At 37.1% G+C, this 26,946-nt stretch overlaps 2 protein-coding genes across 3 annotated transcripts in view; one reads left to right on the plus strand and one right to left on the minus strand.

Moving 5' to 3' along the window:
- LOC142338007 (uncharacterized) overlaps nucleotides 1-10,082 on the minus strand; it is a 71,019-nt gene extending 60,937 nt beyond the window's left edge. Inside the window, exon 1 of the mRNA XM_075387641.1 lies at nucleotides 9,829-10,082. Coding sequence (XP_075243756.1) covers nucleotides 9,829-10,082 — 254 coding nt within the window. The remainder of the gene's footprint in view (nucleotides 1-9,828) is intronic.
- LOC142337492 (N-alpha-acetyltransferase 16, NatA auxiliary subunit-like) overlaps nucleotides 1-26,946 on the plus strand; it is a 444,167-nt gene that overhangs the window by 245,081 nt on the left and 172,140 nt on the right. The gene's annotated exons all lie outside the window — the stretch shown is intronic.

The raw sequence follows: 26,946 nt of genomic DNA on the forward strand, positions 1-26,946 counted from the left end.
AGGTAACTTACACTATTTATATAAACCGATTTTACTACATATATTTGCCACCCATAATATAACAATAATGAATTGGTTTTCAAACTGCTACAAATTTCTGCTTGCCCCTCTAGCCTTGTCAATAGGTTATGAGCTCAGAACACTAACACGTGAGACGTAAGAAAAGAGAAGCATAAAGGGTGAAGTCTTTGACAGAGTGAAAAAAGATGAAGAGAGAGTGCCCTGGACAAAAGGGGCGTGTCCTTCAGAGACCAAAACAAGTCAGAGAGAGAAAGAGAAAGAGAAAGAGAGAGAAAGGGAGGGAGAAAGATGAAGACACACGAAGAAAGAAAGAGAGAGAGAGAGAAGAAGAGAAGAAGAAGAAGAAGAAGAAGAAGAAGAAGAAGAAGAAGAAGAAGAAGAAGAAGAAAATAAGAAGAAGACAATGAGAGGGAGATAGAGAGAGAGAGAGAGATAAACTTCGAAACTTTTTATTTAGTGAATTAAATTTATGCTTGATATTTATTAAATTGAAGATTCCAGCGGGTGTTTTACAAAGCTTGATTACGGGCGTTTAAAAAATACTCGTAATTTAACCGAAAAACGGTGGGTTGAAACAAAAAAACAAAACGATTAAACGAGTCCGTTTCTTTAAAAGGGTTAATCGATCTGTAGAACAAATTTAATTTGCAAAACACGATTTTGGTCACAGTCCCTGCAGGGCATGTAAAATTGTGTACAATATTTGAACCATATGCAAACCTACAATATGATTGAACATAGTTAAAGCCTAGTAAAGCATGATGTATAGATTGCTTATTTTAAGATTATTACGAAAGTTGGCCATTATGTACGAGAAAAGTATCATATAGTGTTTGACAAACTTTATGGAGGATTCGTCCGCATTGCGTTTAGTCGCAGTGGTAGAATCAGTTGCTATATTTATCAATTTTTTACTCCAATTTTAGTCATCGATACTACCTCCTCAAAGAAAATTGGTCATCTTGTATACTAAGCAGAGAAAATTTTTCAGTGAGAATTTGTAAAAGCTCTGATTGTTATTAACAATTTTAAATAAAAGTGGTTAAGTTTTGAATTTAAAGAGTGTCTGGTAGTCAATAAATTTACGTTTGAAAAACATTTAAATTTTCAGTGTTTTCAAAATCAAAGCTACTTTTTGCTTTCAATATCGAGATATTTTGTTGTAAGAAAAAAATCATTTGTTAAAAGTTTGTTTATATTTTCTGATGTTTTAAATAAGTAAACACCTGTTTGTTGTTCTTTAGTTAGGTGGTCTAATCTCTTGGTTTGATACAATGTGCGATTAGATTTTAATTTTTTTTTACTTTGTTGAACGTTTGGAATTTTAGTTCATGTTTTTGTTAACACATAATAAGAGTTCACCATTTTAATCATGAATAGCAAAACGAATAAAGAATATTTCTTTAGCGGCAAAGAAGAAGACTTTGTCTATTTTTCTGAGTTTTTTCTGAGTTTGAAGCAAGAAGTTATGTTTTGATGTTGAATAAAGTTATTGACGGCACTGTAGGTTAGAAGAAGTTTATACCTAAGCTGAGAGGACAAAACCCACAGGAGAAAAATGACTCGGCCGCAAGAAAACGAATTGAAATTTTTGACGAAAAACAGATGGCGATTTCGTTTGAAATTCTCCCGATGCCTCCACAAGAAGTCAGTCTTATTTTTGCGATCGTATAATAGAAAAGAGTCTGATGCTTGGAACGTGTTGTTTAGGAGGTTTCAAAGTTTTGAGAGACCGTTTCTACAAAAACTGATAATGAATTTGAAGAATTTGTGAAAATACAGTAACGAAAATATAGTAGTCTATATTACTAGAGCCGAGGACATGCAGTTAAACTTTTTTGAAGTCGATGAGTCAATAAGTGAAAAAATGTTTTTCCGATACCTTTGAAGTAACTTCCTCGTGAATTTGATAGTTTTTGCACTCTGGTGAAATATTGTTAAAAAAACCTTGGATGAAGTCAAGCGTGATTTGATCAATTTTGAAAGTGAGAAACGCAACGAAAGAAAGACAGAGAAATCCAAATCCGTGTTCTTCGCACTTTATCGAACTTCGTTAATTGATTGTCACAAGAAGGGACATATTGCAAAATTTTTTAAGCTCAAAAATCAGGAAAATTTGTAAAAAAATTATTTCACTAACAAGAAATTTGAATCCCATGCAATGAAAAATGAACAAAGAAATAATTCGGAAGAAAGACAAAATTAAGTTTCAGAAGAACAATAAGAGGAAAATTTTAGAATTTTTTGGATTGAGAATTGTGTTGAACATCAGGAATTTATCGCTAAATCAGGCGCAACAAACTACATTATTAAAGCCAATAATTACTTTTGCTAAACTGGATCAAAATTTTTCTGGCATATTTCAAAATGCCAAAAGTTACTCTTCAATATTCGTAAAAGATGTTAAGTTTTTCCCTAAAAGTAGAAATAAAAAACTGAAAAAAAATGGTTCTATGAGATTCTTTATTTGTACCCGATAACTCAAAAAAAAATTAATCTCTGTTTCAAAATTTAGAAAGGCTGTTGTTATTCTGTCTTTCTGTGACAAAACTTAAATTTGCTTTTTGTAAAATCTCGTTTCCGTTTGAAGCTGAAAATATCTTGTTTTTGCGGTACGCGTTTCCTTGATCTAATGAAATTGCTTTAATGTTGACAGTTCAACAAGTAGGCATTCAAAGATGGGACAGAACAAATTTTTTTATTTGAAACGCCTCCCAGAAATTGTTGAGTGTATTAAAAAACATGATTGAAAAATGAGTGCCGTGAATTCTGTGAGTTAAATAAGTCAAAAACGCGGCCTGTTCCCAAGAATTGCAAGACAAAAGCAAAACAAATTGACCATTGTTAATGTAGACGTCTCAGGATAATTTTTTCTTGTAGCTCTTGATGGCCGTTGTTATGCCACTGGATCTCTAGATAGTTTCAGGCGTTTTTCAATAGTTACTTTCTGAAAACAAGAGAAGAGGTCTGGGGTAGGTTTGAACAGTATTATATTGATGTTGGAGAACCAGGCATTTTATTTTCTGATGGAGGTGGAGAAAAAATTTCAAAGAAGTTTAAGCGGTATTTTAGGAACCAAGGAAATCGTTTTGAAAATTCTGCTTCATATACTCCGCAAGAAAATTGAAAAACTGAAAGAATTTGGGGAATTTCGCTGGCTATGGCTTGCTGTTTTTTTTAAATAACGCTTGCTTGGACAATAATTATTTGACAAATGCTCTGAACATGGCTCGGGGAATGCTTTGAGCAGGGAATATTTCTTGGGAACAGTGGCGAAAAGTGGCGAAACCTAAGATTAAAGGAAAATGAATTTCCTTTCAAACATACGAAAACACGAAAGATAATCGTTTTTGATAACAAATCAAATGAAGTTTCTTTATTGAATCAAGTTGCTATCGATTTTTTGCTCCCAACATTTATTGATAAGGCTTTGCAAAATTGAATTTGGTTCAAAGCAATGAGCAATGAATGCGATTCATTGATTTAAAACAATTTTTAGGCTGTATTGAAAAATGATAAAAAGTCAGTAGGAGGTTGACGGCATTTTGCTCTAAAAATTGGTTGTGATGGTGAAATATGTCGCTATAAAAATCCTTTTGTTGGAAAAAATTTTAGTAAAAAAATTCGGAAAAACTATTTGTGAGACTTGCTCGCCTACATTTAGTCTTTCAAACATAAGTATTTTAATGAGTCTAGCTATTTATCACAATTAACAATAGAAAAAAAATTGACATAAAAACTGCTTTTTCAAATGCTCCAATTGAGGATGATAAATCCATTAAACAAACTGAAGGTTTTGAACTTCTGGTTGAAAACTGAATACCCTTTGTTTTTAAAGTGAAAAAGAGTTTGTACGGTTTGAAACAATCTGGAATAACCCGGTTTTTGACTTTGAAGGCATTTTTGAGTTTTTGAGTATACTTTTTTTCCTAACTAATTTTTTGACGACGACGACTTTTTGTTTATAAAAAGCAGGGCGAAAAAATAAGGTTTTTTTTGTTTGTGGGTAGATGACATAACGTTTTGAGGCCTTTCTGAAATTTTCTGGGATTGGTTCTATACTGTAGTTTCCAATAAATTTGCAATTAATGAGTATTCAGATTTGACGTGGCTCTTAGGAATGAAAGTTGATGAGAATTCCTAGAAAAAAAAATCAGCGAAGTAAAACATACTAAAAATTATTAGAAACTTTCATAAAGAACGGCTGTCCTCAGGGAGGAATGTGAAACATCTTAGAATGAGAAAAACTAACTGCCGAATATTCACATGTTGTCTTAAATATCTAGCTTTGACTATTAGCCCCGATATTTCTTTTGCTGCTAATGCTCTAGGTTCATTTGTTGAAAATCCTGGAAAAGTTCATTGAAAAGCGGCCACGCATGTTCTTAGATATTTAAAGGGAACTTCAACCTTCCATAAGAGTCAGATTTTGGATTTCTTGAATGTTTCTGACGCTGATTGGGCAGGGAACATAGATAACAGGAGGAATACTTCAGGTTTTGTTTTAAGTTAAGGGAGATGTCTGGATTGATAAGTTGGGGTCGTAAAACCCAATAGACTGTAGTGTTTTTCTTACTCTAACTGCTGAAGCAGAGTTTAACTCGGTGGTTGAAGCGAATTCCTCTGAATTTTTTTGTGGATAATACATTACTAAGCAATGACCCCCTTTGTCATGTCGCGGCCCCTCAGCTATTTTCAGGCGGGCGCCCAATGCTAATACCGCCCAACGCACGCTTGTTTTCAAACTTTGTCATGCGGTTTCCCCATGCACGAACTAAACCTATTTTAAATATTTCATTTACCTACTTGAGAGGCAGCCACATGAAACGTTAAAACCATTCTTTTTATGCATTGTCATGGGAAATCCACATGCAAATTGCGTTTTTTTGGCCGCGACCTGACAAGTGATTGGCTAGGATGAGTTTGTTTGTGTGTCTACTTTTCTATACTTCATTTTCTATGGTTCATTTACAGGACCTCAGTTGGCATTCAGCTGCTTCCTTCACATGTGGAGTTCAACCATTTCCTGATGCCGCTTCATGTACAGCCACAAAACATCCACTAGTATCAATTTTGTTTATATGTAAACTTTTTTTGTTTATTCATAGTTTATCATTTATAAACATTATTTTAACCCAACATTTATAAACTTACTCGTTTATAGACTTGCCACTCATAGAAACCCCCAACTCCCGATTCTCTTGATTTTGATTCAATCTTTTCCTCTTTTCCGTTTGTGCAACCCCCCAGTACGTTATATGTGCCCCCCAGTAACAGAGGACGTGTCATTATCTCTGCAGATTTACAGATTTATCATTATGGGTCAAGAAAATCGCATTGGTCCATATATCATTAGTTTGGTGGACATTTTATCTGGCGTGTGCGGTCGGCTGCGTGGCGGGGGAAGGGGCTCTATCACTTTTTGGTTGTTGGCTAAATGGCCTGTCGGCCAATTGGGCGGCTACCTAAGCTGGGGCAAAAACGGAAAATATCTCTTTAATTTGGTGAACCCAAAATAAACGTATGTGAATAACCCGAAACAAACGTATGTGAATAACCTGGAACAAACGTCTGTAAAGTAATTAGAATAGTTATCTGAAAAAGTTAATACTTGTAATACTTTTCTGAAATAGAAAGGAGAATACTACCCCATTTTTGAATAGTTTTCTGAAAAAAGTTCACATCAAAAAGGTACACTTCAGGAAATTTTTGTGCCGTTAAAACTTAATCATTTCAGAAGAAGATCATGTGACAGCCAATCAGTGTCGAATAACTGTGACCTTCAGCTTAGGGTTGGCAATAACACATGTTTTTAGAGCCAATAGGTGACAAACGAAGGATAAATAACAAAAGTTTTCTTGACCCGCGTTTTGCGGCTTCACATCACTTCGGATGAATTAACGGTTAATGAATTGATGAGGTCAATATGTAGATTAGAGGCAAAATCTTAGTCAAAGCAGCAAGCTCGGTCTAGGGGGCCTTAGTCTGGGTAATTTTTGGACGGGGGATTCTTTTAATCCCCCAAACTAGAATCAACTCAGAATGAAATCATCTGATAAGCCCCTTACTTGATCATGATAACGACTTAAGTTTTTTTAATAATGTACATACTTTTGATGTATGAGGTTTAATTTCAGTAAACTGCAATTAATAAATAGTGAATTTCGAGTACGTTTAATTGAAAAAAAATTGATGTCAATTAAAAGTGTACTTGACCATGATAACACCTGCGGCTTATTTTCACTAAACCGTATTACTAAAAAATAAAAAGCGAACTTCGATGATGTTTAATTGAGATTGAAACTGATTTCATTTAACAACGTAACTACATGCTGATTAAAAATCATTCAAATCATTTAACGTTGAATCAATACAAATTTGTTATATGTCATACGGAAATTTTTCTCATAGGGAAATTTATCTCGACCAGTTGTCAGACCACTTTAACGTGGAAAAATACTTTAATATCAATTCGCTTTAAATGTTAATAGCAATTCACTTTTTAAAAAATCATGTCTCCGACCATGTGTACAAGAACCCGTTCACAAATAAGGTTGAGAGGAGCTCTTCGAACTCCGCAAAGCAAGATCATATTTAGTAGCGTCTGTTTGTTCAGCAAGTCATCGAGATCAGAGCTGTTAGTTGCGCCTCACGAATTAGTCGTACCAGAAACGCCGCCGCGAATTTGCTCAACAATAAATCCCAGAATAAATTCTTTACTAGAATCCTTAGAATTCTCACCGCAGCAATTATACTCATCAATAATTCCCCCAACAGATTCCTTAGTAGAATCCATCGAAAACTCATCAGCACTTACACAGGAGAGCTATTTCGACATTGGAGAATCCCCAGTATCACCCACTATCCCATCGCCAGCAATGGAGTCCCATTTAGAACTTCTGGGGAGAACTACTGGCATCAGCACTTCCTCATCTTCGACATCGTCTCCTGACACAACTATCTCATTAGTAACGGTTAATGAATTGATGAGGTCAATATGTAGTAGATTAGAGTTAAAATCTTGGACAAAGCAGCAAGCTCGGTCTAGGGGGCCCCTAGTCTGGGCAATTTTTGGACGGGGGATTCTTTTAATCCGCCACACCAGAACGAACTCTGAATGAAACCACCTGATAAGCCCCTTTTTTGATCATGATAATGCCGGAGGTTTATTATTAATAATGTATATACTGTTGATGTATGATTTTTAATTTCAGTAAACCGCAATTAAAAAATAGTGAATTTCGAATATGTTTAATTGAGAAAGAGACTGATGTCATTTAAAAATATACTTGACCATGATAACACCTGAGGCTTATTTTCACTAAACCGTATTACTAAATAATAAAAATTGGACTTCGATGATGTTTAATTGAGATTGAAATTGATTTCAATTAACAACTTAATTAAATGCTGATTAAAAATCACTCAAAATAATGAACGTTGAGTCAATACAAATTTTTTATATGTCATACGGAAACTTTGTCAGAAGGAAATATATCTCAACCAGTTGTCAGTCCACTTTAAAGTTGAAAAAGTTTTTAATAACAATTCGCTTTAAATTTTAGTAGCAATTCACTCTTTAAAAAATCATGTCTCCCCCCATATGTACAAGAAACCGTTCACAAATGAGATTGAGAGGAGCTCTTCGAACTCCGCAGGGCAAAATCACAATTAGTAGCGTTGGTTTGTTCAGCAGTCTTTCGAGATCAGAGCTGTTAGCTGAGACTAACGAGTTAGTCGTACCAGAAACGCCGCAGCAAATTTGCTCATCAATAAAACCCACAATAGATTCCTTACTAGAATCCTTTGAATTCTCACCGCAACAATTATACTCATCAAAAACTCCCCCAACAGTTTCCTTAGTAGAATCCTTCGGATACTTACCAGCACTTACACAGGAGAGCAATTTGGACATTTGGAGAATCCCCAGTATCACCCACTAACCCATCGCCAGCAATTGAGTCCCATTTAGAACTTCGGACAACTACCTCAACAGTAGCGGGAAGTGGGCATTTAAATGGTGATCCAATTGACCCTTTATGGCCAAATTTTAACCAAATAGAGCTTGTCAGTCCAACAGAGGTGACAAGAATTGACGACACTGATGAAACCCCAGTGCTTTATATCAACAACACTCGGGACTTCGAAAAAATGACATATATTGCTTGAGTCCGACCATCGTCTTCGGCACTTCTATTCAGAGTGGAGTTGCAAACAGATGAAACACCTTCATCAAATGCTTTAGCAGAAATGCCAGATGGCGAGTTTTCCCCATTTAGAAACTCAAACTATAAATTCGACAATGTCTAGATTTTAAATCGATTTTCAATAAACGTAGCTATACCAATGTAAATCTTTCGGTTGTGTGTATTTGGCTCTTAATCATGATTGATACCTTTTTCTCTCTCTGTCATTTGTTATTTCAAATTTAACGTCAAACCTTTCCAGAAAAATATCATTAAGTAACGCAAAGACATGCGGGTTCTTGTTCCGGCTCTGTTACATCTGAACAGAGGCGGCAGTGCTAAGGACAGAATGAAATTCGTATTAATAACTTTGAATGATTGAAAACAGAATGAATTGTTTGCAAATAAGTGTAATTTAATTGGATAAAATATATCATTTGAAAATTGTTCAAAGGAACGACATTGAATTACAAAGTGTACGAAACAACATATCTTGTTCAATAAATTGTAGAACAAGCATGTTTTTTTAAAATCCTTTGAAGATCCCCTTACGCAACATTGACTACAAACCCAATAACCCCCCCCCCCCACCAACCCCATCAAATTTTGCAAATATTGTATTAGTTTATGACTAGGGTTTTAATTGAATGATTGAGTTCTTAAATTCCTTCTTGATAAAAAATCAAGGAACCGATATGGACGTCATATGGTCATCATCATCATATCATATGATCACTTGAAAATTATTGCAATATCATCACCCAATTGCCCGATCGAACTCCAACAGAGTAAGTACAGGTTGTTAACTGTCAACAACAACAGACAGCGAGGAAGCACCAACAGTGTAAGTACAAATTGTTAACGGTGAACAACTTCAGACATAGAGTTTTTGTGCCCTCAGCATCGGTGAACGGATGACCTTAGTTATTAGTATTTATCAAACAGATAGTTGCGATGCACCAAAAATTGAGTATTCTGGCAGATTGTTTTCAGACTAAAACGTTTTCAGACTAAAATACCTGTCTTTCTTTTCAGTTCAGAAAATCTCCTAGCGGGTAATAAGTGTACCAAGTACGAGATTTTGAACGTTTTAGCTTTTTTTCTAATTCAACGTACCACTGTTGGCGCTCCTTCCTTTTCATTCGAGAATGAAATTATATTATGCACTGCTTTTCTTTATCGTCATCATCACCATCATCATCATCATCATCATCATCATCATCATCAGCATCATCTAATAATACATCACTGACTATATTCAAAACTTCTAATACTTTTCTGAAACGATTCAAATGCCTCCAACCCGTTTTCTGAGATGGCAAATTACTGTTGAGATTTTTTCTGAGATGGCAAATTACTGCTGACTATTTTTCTGAGATGGCAAATTACTGCTGACTACTTTTCTGAGATGCAATTCTACTCTTCTGGAAAGGTTCAAAAGCTAAAATATTAATTCAAAACAACCAAAAAGAACATTTGGATAGATGAAAGTAACAAAAGAGTAAAACAATATATTGCAATGGGTAAATCTCACAATCTTGAGTTTCTTGTTTGAAACTCCAAGCTTCCGGTTGGGATAATCTCACAATCTGACTGGTGCGCTAAAGCAATTGATGGTAACCTTTCCTTCGTGTCATGCTCCACTTTTAAGAAAAGCGCAGAGGATAATGATCGGATCCAGGCAATATCGTCCATAATGTCAAATTCCACATTGTTATTGATAAAACAAATCAAGGTTTCTTCTGGATCACCCAGTCTTCTCGCTCCGATTGTTCTGACGCACTCAATTTGCTTGAAACGTGACCATGAAGCGTCATTGTCTGAATCAAATTCCCATCCTCCGATCACTGGAAGATCAGCAGACAAGGAAGTCATGTCAGTTCTATCTAAAAATCTTAGGTGTGAAAAAATTGGCGGAGATATAGTTAATGGCGATGTTGCTAGAAGCGTTATATTATCGTCTTCAATACTGCGAAAGGATATTTTGGGTAATTCGTGTATGTCATGGGATACTGTTTCACCGTTTCCGGGACAAGAATATCATTGTTTGCAACTTCTGTTACCTCGATCTAGCCGTTCGTGATTGAGTTCTTGATCCTATGAGTCCAGAAATGTTCACTAGTGAGAATGTTAGTATTAACTTTGATCGTTTTGAGACAAATTGTAGCTTTGAAATGATGAATTGGTGGAACAAAATGACTATGAAACTCATAAAAGATATCTATAACCCATTTTTAAATTTATATCTATATCCCATATACTAATTGGTATAATTGATATTATTTCATTTTGAACCCACTGTTAATAGGCTTTAAAAACAACATGAATCTTTTTTAAAATCAGCACTTCATCCAAGAAATTTTTTTAGGTCTTCCAGTCATCTGCCTCCAAACGAATTCGCGACGATTAAAATCTGTTAGACAAACTGACAATTAAAACAAACTGACAATAAAAAAACAAAATTGTTAATAGGTATTGATATTGATTCATTTAAAACCCCTTATTGATGTCAGTTGCTCTGAATTCTTGTCGAATCTCAGACGTCACTTTGCACATAAAATTCTGATTTGTTCAAATACCTGAAAATGACAACTCTATACAATGAATATGAGGTATCCCAGAGCGAGTCTTCACTTTTTTCGTTGCCGCCTCCCTATCCTCTGCCGCCCGCCGAAATCATAAGAACCAGCTTACCATTCGCCACCTATTATCTACACCCATCAAGCCATCAACCCTTGAACCCAGTGCAACATCCACCAAGCTCTACATATCATTATATGCAAGAGCCCCATAGTTCACCCTTCCAAGTTATCCAGACAAGGGAAAGTATTGCACCGAAAACTGCAGTGATTGGTCAAATCGAAATTACACCGCACTCTACACCCAACAAGGAGAACCAGATCGCAAGGCTTTCTGGAGAAAGACGGACCGCACTAAAACCTGAAAAAAGAACGTCCAACTGAAAACCCGAATGCAAACAACAGAAACAACGGCGCTCATCTTCAGCAAAGAAACAAATTAAACCCGCGTTTGAATTGGAGATCAATGATGTAACGATTCTTAGCACAGCTGAAGAACGCCTCGTTTTGCAGATAAGGGATAATGTTGAATTATATGAGAGCAACGGCCAACTTACATTCGAAGAGATGGCACAACTCCACCGAGCTATTATAACTTATCTGTTGACCTTCCTGAAACCTTCATTAACTAATTTCGAAAATTCAAACTTAACTGTACACTCTGTACATTCGGTGATTCAAATTATATATGCGGCTAAACAACATCCTGCGCCAGAACAATTGGGCTTAGAAACAGAGCAACCGGGGTCTCAGGTTGATAAGAAATCGCATTACATCAGCAAGGACATTGGAAAAGCTTTGGAGGTGTATTGGACCATCGTGCGGCCCAGCTTCATATCTGCAAAAGTCTTTTCAAAAAAGAACCTTTTTTCTTACTCAAACCCACTGGAGAAAAATGTTTCATTACAACAGACGCGTGAAGGTAACGAAGTTTTTCGACCACTTCAAGTCTTTTATGAGACAAAGAATGCGTTGGAGTCCTTTGTCGAAGACGAGCTGGAGAAGCAAAGAGATCTTCGAACGAGAAAAACTGCAAAACTAATTCCAGTGAGTCATAACCCGAGGGCGCGGATTCCATCGATTTCTGTCTTGGTGATAGCGATAACTCATTTATTCGATGAGAAGATACCGGGAAGCACCATCACAGACTTGGTTTCTTTCGACAGAGTACCCTTCGCTGCGCTTGAAACAACGCTAGAGCAGCCGCCCATATCGCTGCATGCCCACATAAAGAAACGCGTGAAAGAGAGAGCCTTAAGGAATTCGCAGCGGAGCAGGTGTGGGAGCAAATAAATGACGTTGCTAAGCTTCTGGAGTGCATTGATGCCATGAGAAAACCGAAATCCCGACTTTCAGTAGCATAGTTTAACCAAACTTAGAGATTCGACTTTCCAGCAAATAGAAGTTTCAACTCAGTCTGAAAAAAATGGCAGAGGAGTAGACGTGGAGAAACATTGACATGGTGCAGATACCTGGAATGGGTCGCGGCATAATAGCGACTGCGCCTTTCCTAAAAAGAGATGTTGTTCTTGACAACCATGGGGTAGAAACGGTGCACAATAAAGGTTTTAGTCGGGATAATTATTGTGCTGAAAACCCTGACAAGAGAGGGCAGGAGTATTGAACAGAACGGTAAACGGCGAATAATTGACGCAACTTTGAAACCCTGCTCTCGACACCCAGGTCGATAATGTTTTGGGCAACTATGCAACAATGCCTACAAGAAAAAGGAAGGAAAAAGCAACTCAAAATGCAATCTTCGTCCCGTCGATTTTTGTTGCGACAAGTTGTTTTATGGTCGGGGATCTAAAGAGAGTGGTGCATGGAGGCGAGTAGTTTTCGTGGCAACAAAAGATATTCAGCCTTTCGAACAGCTGATGTTTCATTATGGAGACGACATGAGCCAATATGCTAACTAAGACTCAATTTTAATATATTTAATTTAATGTGCATTGATCAGTTCGTTTCAATTGTTTACAGTTCTTTTTTGTTGATTACTTTTGTTTAACTTGTTCTAGAATTCAATTTTTTTTCAGAACAAAATTTTTTTAGAGCAAACAGCAGATTTTAAATAATCATAATAATAATAATCATCATAATAATAAAAGTAATAATAATAATAATAATAATAATAATAATAATAATAATAATAATAATAATAATAATAATAATAATAGTAATAAAAAAACTTATAATATTAATAGCATAATAATATTAAATAATTTTTTTATCATTATCATTAATGAAAAATAAAAAAATTTTCTTCTATATGGAGGATTATAGGAATCTCCCATTCAAAAACAATGTCGTTCTATCTCAATTTCTATATCTAAGGCTATCTAATGCTGGGGTGCACATTAAATATTGAACATCCGATATGTGTTAGATTTTGTTAGTTGTTTAGTGGATAAAGTAGTCCCAAGGAAATCATGAGGAGTAAGCTGATCTCTAACTAAGAATTTTTCATTCAAGTTTCTGAAGAACAATTATTATAAAAAAACCGTTGGCCTATATAGGAAGCTTTATGTTTGAAATCGAATATCTCTCAGGTTTAACAGCGAGTCTTCACTTTTTTCGTTGCCGCCTCCCTATCCTCTGCCGCCCGCCGAAATCATAAGAACCAGCTTACCATTCGCCACCTACTATCTACACCCATCAAGCCATCAACCCTTGAACCCAGTGCAACATCCACCAAGCTCTACATATCATTATATGCAAGAGCCCCATAGTTCACCCTTCCAAGTTATCCAGACAAGGGAAAGTATTGCACCGAAAACTGCAGTGATTGGTCAAATCGAAATTACACCGCACTCTACACCCAACAAGGAGAACCAGATCGCAAGGCTTTCTGGAGAAAGACGGACCGCACTAAAACCTGAAAAAAGAACGTCCAACTGAAAACCCGAATGCAAACAACAGAAACAACGGCGCTCATCTTCAGCAAAGAAACAAATTAAACCCGCGTTTGAATTGGAGATCAATGATGTAACGATTCTTAGCACAGCTGAAGAACGCCTCGTTTTGCAGATAAGGGATAATGTTGAATTATATGAGAGCAACGGCCAACTTACATTCGAAGAGATGGCACAACTCCACCGAGCTATTATAACTTATCTGTTGACCTTCCTGAAACCTTCATTAACTAATTTCGAAAATTCAAACTTAACTGTACACTCTGTACATTCGGTGAGTCAAGTTATATATGCGGCTAAACGACATCCTGCGCCAGAACAATTGGTGTTAGAAACAGAGCAACCGGGGTCTCAGGTTGATAAGAAATTGCATTACATCAGCAAGGACATTGGAAAAGCTTTGGAGGTGTATTGGACCATCGTGCGGCCCAGCTTCATATCTGCAAAAGTCTTTTCAAAAAAGAACCTTTTTTCTTACTCAAACCCACTGGAGAAAAATGTTTCATTACAACAGACGCGTGAAGGTAACGAAGTTTTTCGACCACTTCAAGTCTTTTATGAGACAAGGAATGCGTTGGAGTCCTTTGTCGAAGACGAGCTGGAGAAGCAAAGAGATCTTCGAACGAGAAAAAATGCAAAACTAATTCCAGTGAGTCATAACCCGAGGGCGCGGATTCCATCGATTTCTGTTTTGGTGATAGCGATAACTCATTTATTCGATGAGAAGATACCGGGAAGCACCATCACAGACTTGGTTTCTTTCAACAGAGTACCCTTCGCTGCGCTTGAAACAACGCTAGAGCAGCCGCCCATATCGCTGCATGCCCACATAAAGAGACTTGAAAGAGACGTGAAAGAGAGAGCCTTAAGGAATTCGCAGCGGAGCAGGTGTGGGAGCAAATAATTGACGTTGCTAAGCTTCTGGAGTGCATTGATGCCATGAGAAAACCGAAATCCCGACTTTCAGTAGCAAAGTTTAACCAAACTTAGAGATTCGACTTTCCAGCAAAAAGAAGTTTCAACTCAGTCTGAAAAAAATGGCAGAGGAGTAGACGTGGAGAAACATTGACATGGTGCAGATACCTGGAATGGGTCGCGGCATAATAGCGACTGCGCCTTTCCTAAAAAGAGATGTTGTTCTTGACAACCACGGGGTAGAAACGGTGCACAATAAGGGTTTTAGTCTGGATAATTATTGTGCTGAAAACCCTGACAAGAGAGGGCAGGAGAATTGAATAGAACGGTAAACGGCGAATAATTGACGCAACTTTGAAACCCTGCTCTCGACACCCAGGTCGATAATGTTTTGGGCAACTATGCAACAATGCCTACAAGAAAAAGGAAGGAAAAAGCAACTCAAAATGCAATCTTCGTCACGTCGATTTTTGTTGCGACAAGTTGTTTTATGGTCGGGGATCTAAAGAGAGTGGTGCATGGAGGCGAGTAGTTTTCGTGGCAACAAAAGATATTCAGCCTTTCGAACAGCTGATGTTTCATTATGGAGACGACATGAGCCAATATGCTAACTAAGACTCAATTTTAATATATTTAATTTAATATGCATTGATCAGTTCGTTTCAATTGTTTACAGTTCTTTTTTGTTGATTACTTTTGTTTAACTTGTTCTAGAATTCAATTTTTATTCAGAACAAAATTTTTCTAGAGCAAACAGCAGATTTTAAATAATCATAATAATAATCATCATCATAATAATAAAAGTAATAATAATAATAATAATAATAATAATAATAATAATAATAATAATAATAATAATAATAATAATAATAATAATAATAATAATAGTAATAAAAAACTAATAATATTAATAGCATAATAATATTAAATAATTTTTTTATCATTATGATTAATGAAAAATAAAAAAATTTTCTTCTATATGGAGGATTATAGGAATCTCCCATTCAAAAACAATGTCGTTCTATCTCAATTTCTGTATCTAAGGCTATCTAATGCTGGGGTGCATATTAAATATTGAACATCCGATATGTGTTAGATTTTGTTAGTTGTTTAGTGGATAAAGTAGTCCCACAGAAATCATGAGGAGTAAGCTGATCTCTAACTAAGAATTTTTCATTCAAGTTTCTGAAGAACAATAAAAAACCGTTGGCCCATATAGGAAGCTTTATGTTTGAAATCGAATATCTCTCAGATTTAACAACGTAAATTTGTCAAAAGAATTATCTATAATGAAAATATTGCAACTGTTACTGCATTTATCATACTGCAATTTACAATTAATTCTGCCATTTTAATTCCGCTACTTTTACTCTGCAATTGGCTATTTTGAAATTCGACTAAACGATACGCGTCAGATCACGCGCTTTCAAAATGCTGCATTCTCTTTGGCTCAGTTGAAACGGGTTGTACAATTCAGCCCAGCTTAGTGTAGTTGCCGTATTTGTCGACAAGGCGCTTAGCCAAATTAAAACTACTTCCTAAGCGGGCAATTATTTGAACGATTTTAAGTCAAATAGCGTTATAAGGTCTATCCATGGTTGCACCCAAACACAACTCGGTCCTGCCAACGGGAAGTGGTGCGGCCACGGAGAGGCCGAGTGGAACTTCAGCAGACCGCATACCCAAGATAAAAGTTTCACCGAGCTAATGGTGTTTTCATGACCCATAATGATAAATCTGTCGGCTAAATTTCTCTTTTGTTACTTGTGGGCTAAACGCCATGTCTTTTTTCTAGCACTCTAAAAGCTGCTGACACATCACACTGCTTAACGGTTGCTGACTCATCCTCGCTCGTTTGTTTAACCCTCGATTTCATCCTTCGTTTGCTTAGTAACCATCGCCTCATTTTCTTTCATTTATTCATTAACCCCTCGCTTTCTTTTTCATTTTTTTGACCGGCAACTTTTTTAATCTCTCTGTTCTTTATCCAACTTTTTAAGTTTTTTACAATCCAACTGTTTTTATCACATGCTTATTTTTCACAACCTAGTATTTCAATCCATGCTTATTTTTATTCACAATCCAGTGTTTTAATCCCTTGCCTATGTTTTTCCACTACACAGTTTTTTAATCCCTCGTTTATTTCTATTCACTAACTTGTTTTTTTACATCAAGCCATAAATCCAGTTTTTTTTCAAAAATTATTTGTTATTATTTGATTTGATTTTTTACACATGATTTGATTGCCTGAAGCTCTTAAATTGCTATAACTTTGTAAGAATCTTTATTGTCTATTATTTGTTAACTTATTGTTGCTGTTGAAATGGGTGAAGTTGCAAAAAAAACTTACAAAGGTAAAATAATAGTAATAATAATAATAATAATAATAATAATAATAATAATAATAATAATAATAATAATAATAATAATACTAATAATAGTAATAATAATAATAACAACAATAATAATAATAATAATAATAATAATAATAATAATAATAATGATAATAATAATAATAATTATAATTATAATAATAGTAATAACAATAAAAATAATAATAATAAAAATAATAATGAAAATAATAATGATAATAATAATAATGATAATAATAAAAATTATTATTATTATGGAGGGCCTATCATAAGGTATGAAGTGTATGATGCGCCCTCCTCGGGTTTCGAATATCATTGTGATTAACAAAAAAGACGTGATTAACATAAAAGGCAAACTGCACTTTGTGAGAATACGGGGAATAACTAGTTTGTTATCATACAGCATTTGGCCCGACTGTGCCATGTGGTGAGTGCAAGAACAAGACAACAAGAATGTTTCAATTCCGTTTGGAATAATTCAACTTCACGTCATTCGCATAAAAGGCAAACTGTGCTTTTTTAATTCCGCGCATTCACACTTACAGTACAAACAGATACCGGTCAACACTTATGCTAACACTTTGCTATGAACTCATCAACACATATAACGTTTACATCAAATATCAACTTATAGTTTATGAGTGTTTACAGATAGTACTTATAAGGTGCTTAATTGCAGTCTCTAATCTCCATCTGGAGGTAAACACCACTATATTGATAATAATAATAACAATAATAATAATAATAATAATAATAATAATAATAATAATAATAATAATAATAATAGTAATAATAATATTAATAATAATAGTAATAGTAATAATAATAATAATAATAATAATAATAATAATAATAATAATAATCATAATAACAATAATAATAATAAATATTGTATAGTAAACGATTTCGGTCAAAAGATCAGTTGCCAAGAGTCAATTCAGACTGTTTTTCACTATTCAGTTTGGCAAAAAGCACTTTGCTTTAATCTCGCAACGTTAGCATAAGCTTGTGCGACAGACAACAACTGTCCACAAGGATTCACAGTTTATGTATACAGCGAAAAGATTAAGTTCATGAGTAAGTAATCTTACTGCAACGGTGTAACAAAGTTCTATCACGACGATACTGCATTCCATATGGAATGATAATACTAGTAATATAGATTAACAGTGTTTATAATAATAGGTGTAATACTTGGTTTCATACATCCTCCAACACACTTCCCCTGCTATGAAATTGATATTAGTCGAATTTCAATTTGTTAAGTTCCTCCAAATCCTCTGTATTGAGGGATGAGATGGGGCTTTTTTCCGAGGTCTTGGTTGCTGGGATAGTGTTGATGTCGTTGTCGTGCGTTTGTTGGGTGTTGTAAGTTGTTGTTGTGTTTGACTGTCGATGTCTGAAGTTGAGTCGTGTTCTGCAGTTTGTTGGTGCTGGTGGTATTCCTGTTGGATTGGTGTAGATGAGTGTTTTGATTGTGGGATTGTGAGATTCTGCTGTGTGGTGGTGTTGTCCTGTGTGGAGACTTTTGGTGGGTCTGCTTTCTTTATTGTTACGATGTTTGCGTGGTCTGTGTCTGTGTCTTTGTCCTTTGTGGTTTGTTCCTCCCGTGCTTGGTTGTTCGCTTCGATTCGGTCAACCACGTTGTCAATGCTTCTTTTTGTGGATTTAGTCATGAAGTCTCTTTGGGACGATGAGGTTACTATACGCATAGGACTTGATGTTGACGAGTCTGAGGCAAGATTTATTATCTCAATTGTTTTAGAAATGGTTAGCGATGACAGATCCATATGGATTAGTGGATGTTGCTTCTGTGCCGGTTGCTGTAGTCTTTTCCTTGCGAGTGTGAGTTTATTCTGTGCGATTGCTGCCTCTTTCGCTTTTTGCGCGAATGCTGACATCTTATTTTTTGTTGGTCGAATGGTCTTTTTGGATGGTGAGAGTGCCTTTCTTTTTCGTTCAGTTCGTCGTTTTTTGGTGTTCCGGTTGGATTTCTTGTTGGATGGTCCTGCTTAGTGCTGTAATGGCTGGTTGTTTTCCATGTAAGATGTTCCTGTCAGTTGTGCTTCCCCCTGGAGCTGTTTTTTCCCCTAAACAGAATTTACGTATTTTGTCTCTATTTCTATTGTATTCTCGCACTGTCTTACATGCGACGAAATGTATTAGTCGTGGTTTGGGTTCTTGTAATTGTGGTGGTGTAGGTTTTTGGTATGTTTCTGTTGCTATAGCTGAATCGCTTTTCGGATTTGTGTGTTTGCTCTGTTATGTGTGTCGATTGATATTGTGGTTGGTGTGTTATCAGTTATGGTTCCATCTGGAATTATATTCCATAATGGTCTTAAGGTTCCCCTTGGTTCTGGTGCTCTTCTCATTAGTGTTTTTCTGGCTACTTGTTTTCTTTTATTTAATAGTACGGAGGTCTTATCTCCGAATGTTATTCTTAATTTATCGGGTGTTATCTTAATTGGTGATATTTGCTTACGATTGGACTGTCTTTCCCTTGCTAGGGGAATTGTGTCCGACGCCGCATCTGAATTTTTTGGCGTATTGTACTGTGTGTCCAGTTTTGGTTCAGAGTCCTAAAAGTTTCACATTGCTTGTTGGTTTTTGCTGTTGTATGTTTGGTTGTTCCTTTGTGTATTTTGTATTTCCGATCTTCTTGGTGGCATTTCGGATCTGCAAACTTTGGCGCAGTGTCCTACTTTTTTACAGATTTTACATATTGAGTTTTTTGATGGGCAATTGTCGAGGTGTCCTTTGATGAATTTGTACCCACATTTCCAGCAATCTGGTATCTTGTTGTTATTTGATGGTGTGGGGAGTATGCTTCTTCTTTGGGTTTGTTGTCTTTGTCTTTGTATTAGGTTGATCCCGGATCCACTTGGACTTTGTGCGTGAGTGCTGCTTATCGGTTGTTGAATCCCTTGTCCTCTTTCTCTTGTCAATGCGAAATGTAATGTTTTTAGGGGTCTCTGTCTTCTGAGAGTAAATCCATTTGGATCTGTGGGTTCGACATTCCCTGTATAAAACTGCTTTTGACCAAGCTGTCTTCTAGGTCTTCCCAGTTGCATAGTGCTGCTTTTTGCTTTATTCTTGAGTGGAATTGTTCTAGTGATTCGACTGGGTTTTGTGTGCATCTGAAAAATTGGAATCTATTGAAAGTTTTGTTTCTGATTTCTTTGAATGTGTCCTGTAGTTGTATTACTAGTGAATCTGTTGTACTTTTTGATAGTTCTGTGTGTGGATTGCGTTGATGAAATATGTTTGTTCCTTCTGTTCCGAGTCAGAGATAGATTAAGCTTTTTACTTTGTTATCGACTTCGTCCCATTTTGAATTGTCTATCGTTGGACCTTGGTCCTCTACTACTTGACATTGATTTTTCCAATCTACTTTTCTTTTAACGTTTCTCTGTTCTCTCTGTCTCTTTTCTGCTATTGTTTCGTTGGGAAGTGCTGGTTCGTAGATTGGTTCTTTCGGGTAATCTAATTCCTCTGCGGTTGATTTTGGTCGCAGTAGTTCTTCTACCTGAATGTTCTCTTCTGCCGAAATGGCTAGTTTTGTTGTTGTTATCCATTTTCCCATGTTGTTGTGGGTTGTGCTCTTTTTTCCCAAAATAGTGTTACGCCTAATGATGAACGTGTTGCTGACTGCAACACTGACTGCGCCATGCTGACTGCGCCATGTTGTATGGTAAACGGTAGTGGTCAAAAGATCAGTTGCGAAGAGTCAATTCAGACTGTTTTTCACTATTCATTTTGGCAAAAAGCACTTTGCTTTATTCTTGCAACGTTCGCATAAACTTATAAGACAGACAACACCTGTCCATAAGGATTCACAGTTTATGTATACAACAAAAAGATTAAGTTCATGAGTAAGTAAGTTTACTGCAACAGTGTAACAAAGTTCTAACACAACGATCCTGCATCCCATATGGAATGATAAAACTAGTAATATAGTTTAACAGTGTTTATAATAGTAAGTGTTATACTTGGTTTCATACCTCCTCCACCACAATAATAATAACAATAATAATAATAATAATATGATAGTTTTTTTTTTAGAATGTGGCCACATATGTTCTACTTGATCGAATTTGCTGAAGCATTAGAACTGTTTCATCAAGAAAAGCCTCAAATGTCAAAAAATTGGCCCCCCAATCGATAAATGTTTCTTTTGTGGAAGTGGTGACCCCATAAAGGATGGCGCAGCATGGAAATATTCATACGTTTCGGCACCGCATTCTCTGGAAAAACAGTGCCGCAACGAAATGGAACGGAAGTTGACTGCATATGATCCTGAAACGATCAAGTTGAGGCATAAGCTCTACTTTCAAATGCAGAGTAACATCGACAGAATCCGCTTTGAGTTGGGATTTCAGGCCTTCAGACGAAAAGGTGGAGGAAAATATGAATTCTCATTCTTCCCGCAACTGAATAACATTAATGAAACGTTTGTTGCAAGTAACCTGGAAATGACGTCCAGGGAAACTTATGCGTTGCTAGAAAACAATCAAGAAAATGGTGCGAATGCCGCACTGAACAACTCGGCAATTCATACAGCAAGACAGCCAGCCGGGAGGAGCAGAAGTTCAACTGATGACGGCGAGAATGACAGCGATGGTGATGTTGATGACATTGATGGTGGTGAAGGACATGTTGGTGAAGGACAGGGTGAAGGACATGATGGTGAAGGACATGGCGAAGGACATGGTGGTGAAGGACATGGTGAAGGACATGGTGTTGGATATGATGGCGGGGGACATGGTGATGGATATGGTGGTGAAGGACATGGTGAAGGACATGGTGAAGGACATGGTGGTGGATATGGTAGTGAAGGACATGGTGGAAGATATGGTGGTGAATGACATGGTGGTGGATATGGCGGTGAAGGACATGGTGAAGGATATGGTTGTGGATGTGATGGTGAAGGACATGGTTTTAGAGATGGTGGCGAAGGACATGGTGGGAATGACAGTGAAGGACATGGTGGAAGATATGGTGGTGAATGACATGGTGCTGGATATGGCGGTGAAGGACATGGTGAAGGACATGGTTGTGGATGTGATGGTGAAGGACATGGTGAAGGATATGGTGGTGAAGGACATGGTGGTGGATATGGTGGTGAAGGATATGGTGGTGAAGGATATGGTGGTGAAGGACATGGCGGTGAAGGATATGGTGGTGAAGGACATGGCGGTGGATATGGTGGTGAAGGATATGGTGAAGGGGATGGTTGTGGATATGGTGGTTAAGGACATGGTGGGAATGACAGTGAAGGACATGGCGGTGAAGGACATGGTGGTGAAGGATATGGTGGTGAAGGACATGGCGGTGGATATGGTGGTGAAGGATATGGTGAAGGGGATGGTTGTGGATATGGTGGTGAAGGACATGGTGGTGGATACGGTGGCGAAGGACATGGTGAAGGACATGGTGAAGGACATGGGGTTTGATATGGTGGTGAAGAACATGGTGGAGGATATGGTGGTGAAGGTTATGGTGGTGGATATGGTGGTGAAGGACATGGTGAGGGACATGGTTGTAGATATGATGGTGAAGGACATGGTGTTGGAGATTGTGGCGAAAGACATGGTGGGAATGACAGTGAGGGACATGCTGGTGCATATTGTGGTGAAGGATATGGTGGTGGATACGGTGGTGAAGGACATGGTGAAGGACATGGTGAAGGACATGGGGGTGGATATGGTGGTGAAGGATATGGTGGAGGATATGGTGGTGAAAGACATGATGGTGGATATGGTGGTGAAGGACATGGTGAAGGACATGGTTGTGGATATGATGGTGAAGGACATGGTGTTGGAGATGGTGGCGAAGGACATGGTGTGAATGGCAGTGAAGGACATGGTGGTGGAGATGACTGCGAAGGACATGGTGGGAATGACAGTGAAGGACATGGTGATGGAGATGAGGGCGAAAGAGTTTATGGGAATTACACTAAAGGACATGGTGGTGGACTCTTCCTCAGAAGCCCAGTTTTCAGGAGACCAGTAAGAGCATGAAGAACAGTGGAGATCGTTGAGATACTACAAAGGGACCAACCAGGACCAGCCTGAGGACCACAGCCAGAACCGTCTCCAGAAGAACAGCCAGGATTAAAGAGGTCTTGGAAAAGGAGAATTGAGCTCCCAGTTAGACGATTGCCGCTCAGAAAGTGTAAACACGAGTACAACTATCTCGAAAATGCTGCAAATATAGTTTTGGATGGTTATGTCGAAAGAAACCGTGGTTGAGTCTTCAATCTATGATCCCGGATTTGCAGCATCAAATCATTGGTCTCTTAATTTGGACGAAATTATTGACGAAATTCCGTTCCGAGCCAAAGCAGCAGGAGATTTCGTTTTCCAAATTAGAACATCTGATGTTGAAGAATGGGTCGACATTTCTCGTCGTGTTTTAAATGTCAGGCCAATTCTACAAATTTTGAATGCTGACAAGGTTTCAAGAATTGCAAGGTTTCAAGAACAACATCGACAATTCAATTCTGATGTCTAGCAGCTTTCAAAACAGCGTCTAAATTTAGTTCTTGTTAAACTGGATGGAAAAGGAGAAGTTTGTCATCAGACAACAAATAGTAAGGGCTGGATCTTCGGATCTTTTCTGTTCCCCCCCCGCCAGGCTATTTCCACCACAGCCCCCCCCCACTTACACGTTAGAGCATATTCGCATATTGTTTGCGTTTCATACAATTACATAAACAATTATGCACAAGCAGCCTTTACAATTTAATTATAATTTAAAATTTGGGAAATTTTGGGGGGTTCAAGCAAGCGCAATTATAATAACAATTTTTGCTTTTCAGAACGGTAAGGAAAAGAAAACAAGTAGAAATTGCAGCAAACTGTATGATCTGTTGGGACAGTGGCAGCATCCTCTATGTGTAACCGAATACATTTCTAAACCTGCTTTGTATAATAATAATAAAAATAATAATAATAATAATAATAATAATAATAATAATAATAATAATAATAACAATAATAACAATAATAATAATAATAATAATAACAATAATAATAATAATAATAATAATAATAATAATAATAATAATATTAATAATAATAATAATAATAATAATAATAATAATAATAATAATAATAATAATCTAAGACTAGTATTAAACGATGATGATAATGATGATGATGTTGTTGCTGTTGTTCCGATTAGGCGCCCAAAGCTTTCCAGAGGACGCAGCCGAAATTTCTGCAGCAAATTTCCTTGGCCCACATCTGTAAATCTCGACTTCCGACTCAAGTTTACAAATGGTCTGTTGAAATTTTTTCATGATCTCGAAAGAAGGCTTCAATGAGCCATGGCGCGTTGACTTTGTGTTCACCAGCTCCTTTTAATACGTTTTGACGGGATTGCAAGTGTTTGTTGTTGTGGCTCCGACAGCCCGCAATAGGATACTCGTGAAAGAGTTCAATATGAAATCAAGGGGTCAACCAAATTTTTGGACGTATCCATGGCCTGGACAAAAAACGATGCTCTCGAATTTTATTGAAAAGCAAGCAAGCTCTGATATTTCTCGGAGACAACGCATATCTTTTGCGATGTGCAGAGAACATTCTGATGCGCTGCATAAGTTTCGTGTGGACTACTGACGCAAGTAATTCCTCAATTATTGTTATTTACTCAAAGTGTACTTTCAGTAATAATCCATTTTACGAATTAAAGTTATCTGAAGTATTATGTTGAATTTATAGTATATGAAGTATTATGTTGAATTTGTATTTTTTTGCAGCCCAAGCTTTCAAAGTTTTCTGCGAAGAGAAGAAGTTTTTGAGTTGAAAAGACGGCTATTTTCTAGAGCTTCAACTGGTTGTTCTTGTGTGACTATCTAAAGAACTGGAGTCGTCGGAGAGGCCCAGCATTATGGGCAAGAAGTTGTGGGAACTTATAACGTCCTCGGATCTGAGAGGCGAAGTTGTCTCATGAACATCTAGTCTGCCATGTTAGTGGACAAAGATACTTGTTGTTCCGTGTGATTGTGTGTGTAAATGTCTGTTTATGTGTGTGTGTATGTGTTTGTCAACGAATGAAGGTTAGTTTTGTTTAGAGGACGCTTCTACCTACAAAATGCCCGCAAAATTTAACTCAAACGTGGAGTGGGCTAAAAAAGTTTTTCACGTCACCGGAAACAAGTTCAGTTCTATGACGCTTCACTCAGGAAAGAAGTTCGGTCCAATGTTTTCGCCAGGAAAGAAGTTCAGTCCAATGTTTTCTTCCTTGTGTTGTTCCATTCATTGTGTTGGTCAAATCAAGAAATGCCAGTAAAGAAGTTCAGACTATTGATAAGCACATTAAAACTGTTAAAAATCTTCAGTTCTTTGCTATGTTATTTTCGTCCCTGTGTTTTTCTATTCATTGTTTTTTTCTATTCATGTTCTATTCATTGTTTTTTTTCTCATCATTGTGTTAATATCTTGCCTGTGCCCTTGTTTTTTCTCTTCCTTGTTTTATTAGGTTCATTGTACAGTTCCATTATTACTCATTTTTTATTGCCTTTTTCAGAGAGAACTAGCAATTTCCCATCGTTTGAATTTATTAGAAAAGTATTAAAAATTCCAGAAAAGTAGTAGAACACTTTCTAGCCGTTCCCGGAATTTTTTGAAGCCACGTAGAGGGGTCAAAGTAGTATCAATCGAAAGCTATGTTCAATTGGGAGCAATTACCTTTGAGATATCTACAATTTTCATTTTTGTTTGTTAGAATTTGGGGATTGTGATAATAATTTATGTGTTCTGATGTGAGTAGTAATTTGTGCCTTTAATTTCAGATTGAAAGATGAATGCATTTGTGGAGGAGTTCGTTGTGAAGGAGACGTGGAGGGGAAGAAGATGGAGAATGGTGGAGAAGGTATCGGGGGTTGAAAAACGTACATGGGCGGTTTGTTGAAGGGTTAAGGGATGGAGGTCGGGAGGAGTTGCTAGACGGGGATTTTTTTAAGGTTCCGGTAATGGTGGATGGGCAAGAGGTGTTTAGGTTTAATGATGGGTTTCTAGGGAGGTTGAAGCGTTGTAGGGATATGAAGGGGTTGGAAAGGTTAATGGGGGAAACATGGAATGGGTTGCGGATGGGCCAAATAAATCGCATTAGGCTTTGGAAAGAAAGTTTTCTTGTATGCTAACGCTGCACGGGCTGGTAGGTGGCTTATCCAATCGGTGAGGTCGGCTGACGCGTTCCAAGATTTTGTGTGTAGGGGACCGCCAGTAAAAACTTGAGAAAGCATTGTTGAATGTATTTTGGAGGGGGAATTTGATTGTGCAACCTAGTTTGTGGGCACACGCAGTATTAACTCTGGAGGGGCCATCAGTTTTTGCCGGATGGGATGGAGCTAAAGGGGGGAAATACGGAGGTAATGGATAGTGTGAACAGGTATTATGGCTTTGAACTAGGTCGGCATTAGCTGAAACTAGTACGTGAGTTGTCACCAAGGCGGAAGGGTAAAGTGGTAAAAAAAAATTCGGGGAGGGAGGGGGGAGATGCGGGGGATTTTTTAAAGCGGGAATGTTGCAGTGGGGGCGTAAAAAAGACCAAGATACAAGGCTGGAAGAAGAAAATGTGAGAGTATCTGCCAAATGTCAAGAAAATTCAGGAGAAGAGGGCCGCATTGAGAAAAGATGAATATTCAAAATTAAATGCGAAAAATTAACAATTTTGCTTTGTTTTGTGTGCTGTTTAACTTAATTTCATGTCTAATTTTGTTATTTATAGCGCAAACGGCTGCCAGTCTGACTAAGATGATGCCAGAAAAAGCGCCTGATAAACCAGGATCACGTTCGTCTGCATGACTGAACGTTAGTGATTTTCATAAATTTTGTTCTTTAATTTAGATGTAGGGATTTCGGCTATCTAGTATCCATTGTGGTAGTTATATGCATCTGCATGATCTTCTGAGTAGTGCATGAGCTAATTAAGGTTAATTGAGCGGCTCTTTAGG

The sequence above is a fragment of the Convolutriloba macropyga genome, chromosome 4 (assembly GCF_964194025.1).
Source record: "Convolutriloba macropyga chromosome 4, txConMacr16.3, whole genome shotgun sequence".
Classification (NCBI taxonomy): domain Eukaryota; kingdom Metazoa; phylum Xenacoelomorpha; order Acoela; family Convolutidae; genus Convolutriloba; species Convolutriloba macropyga.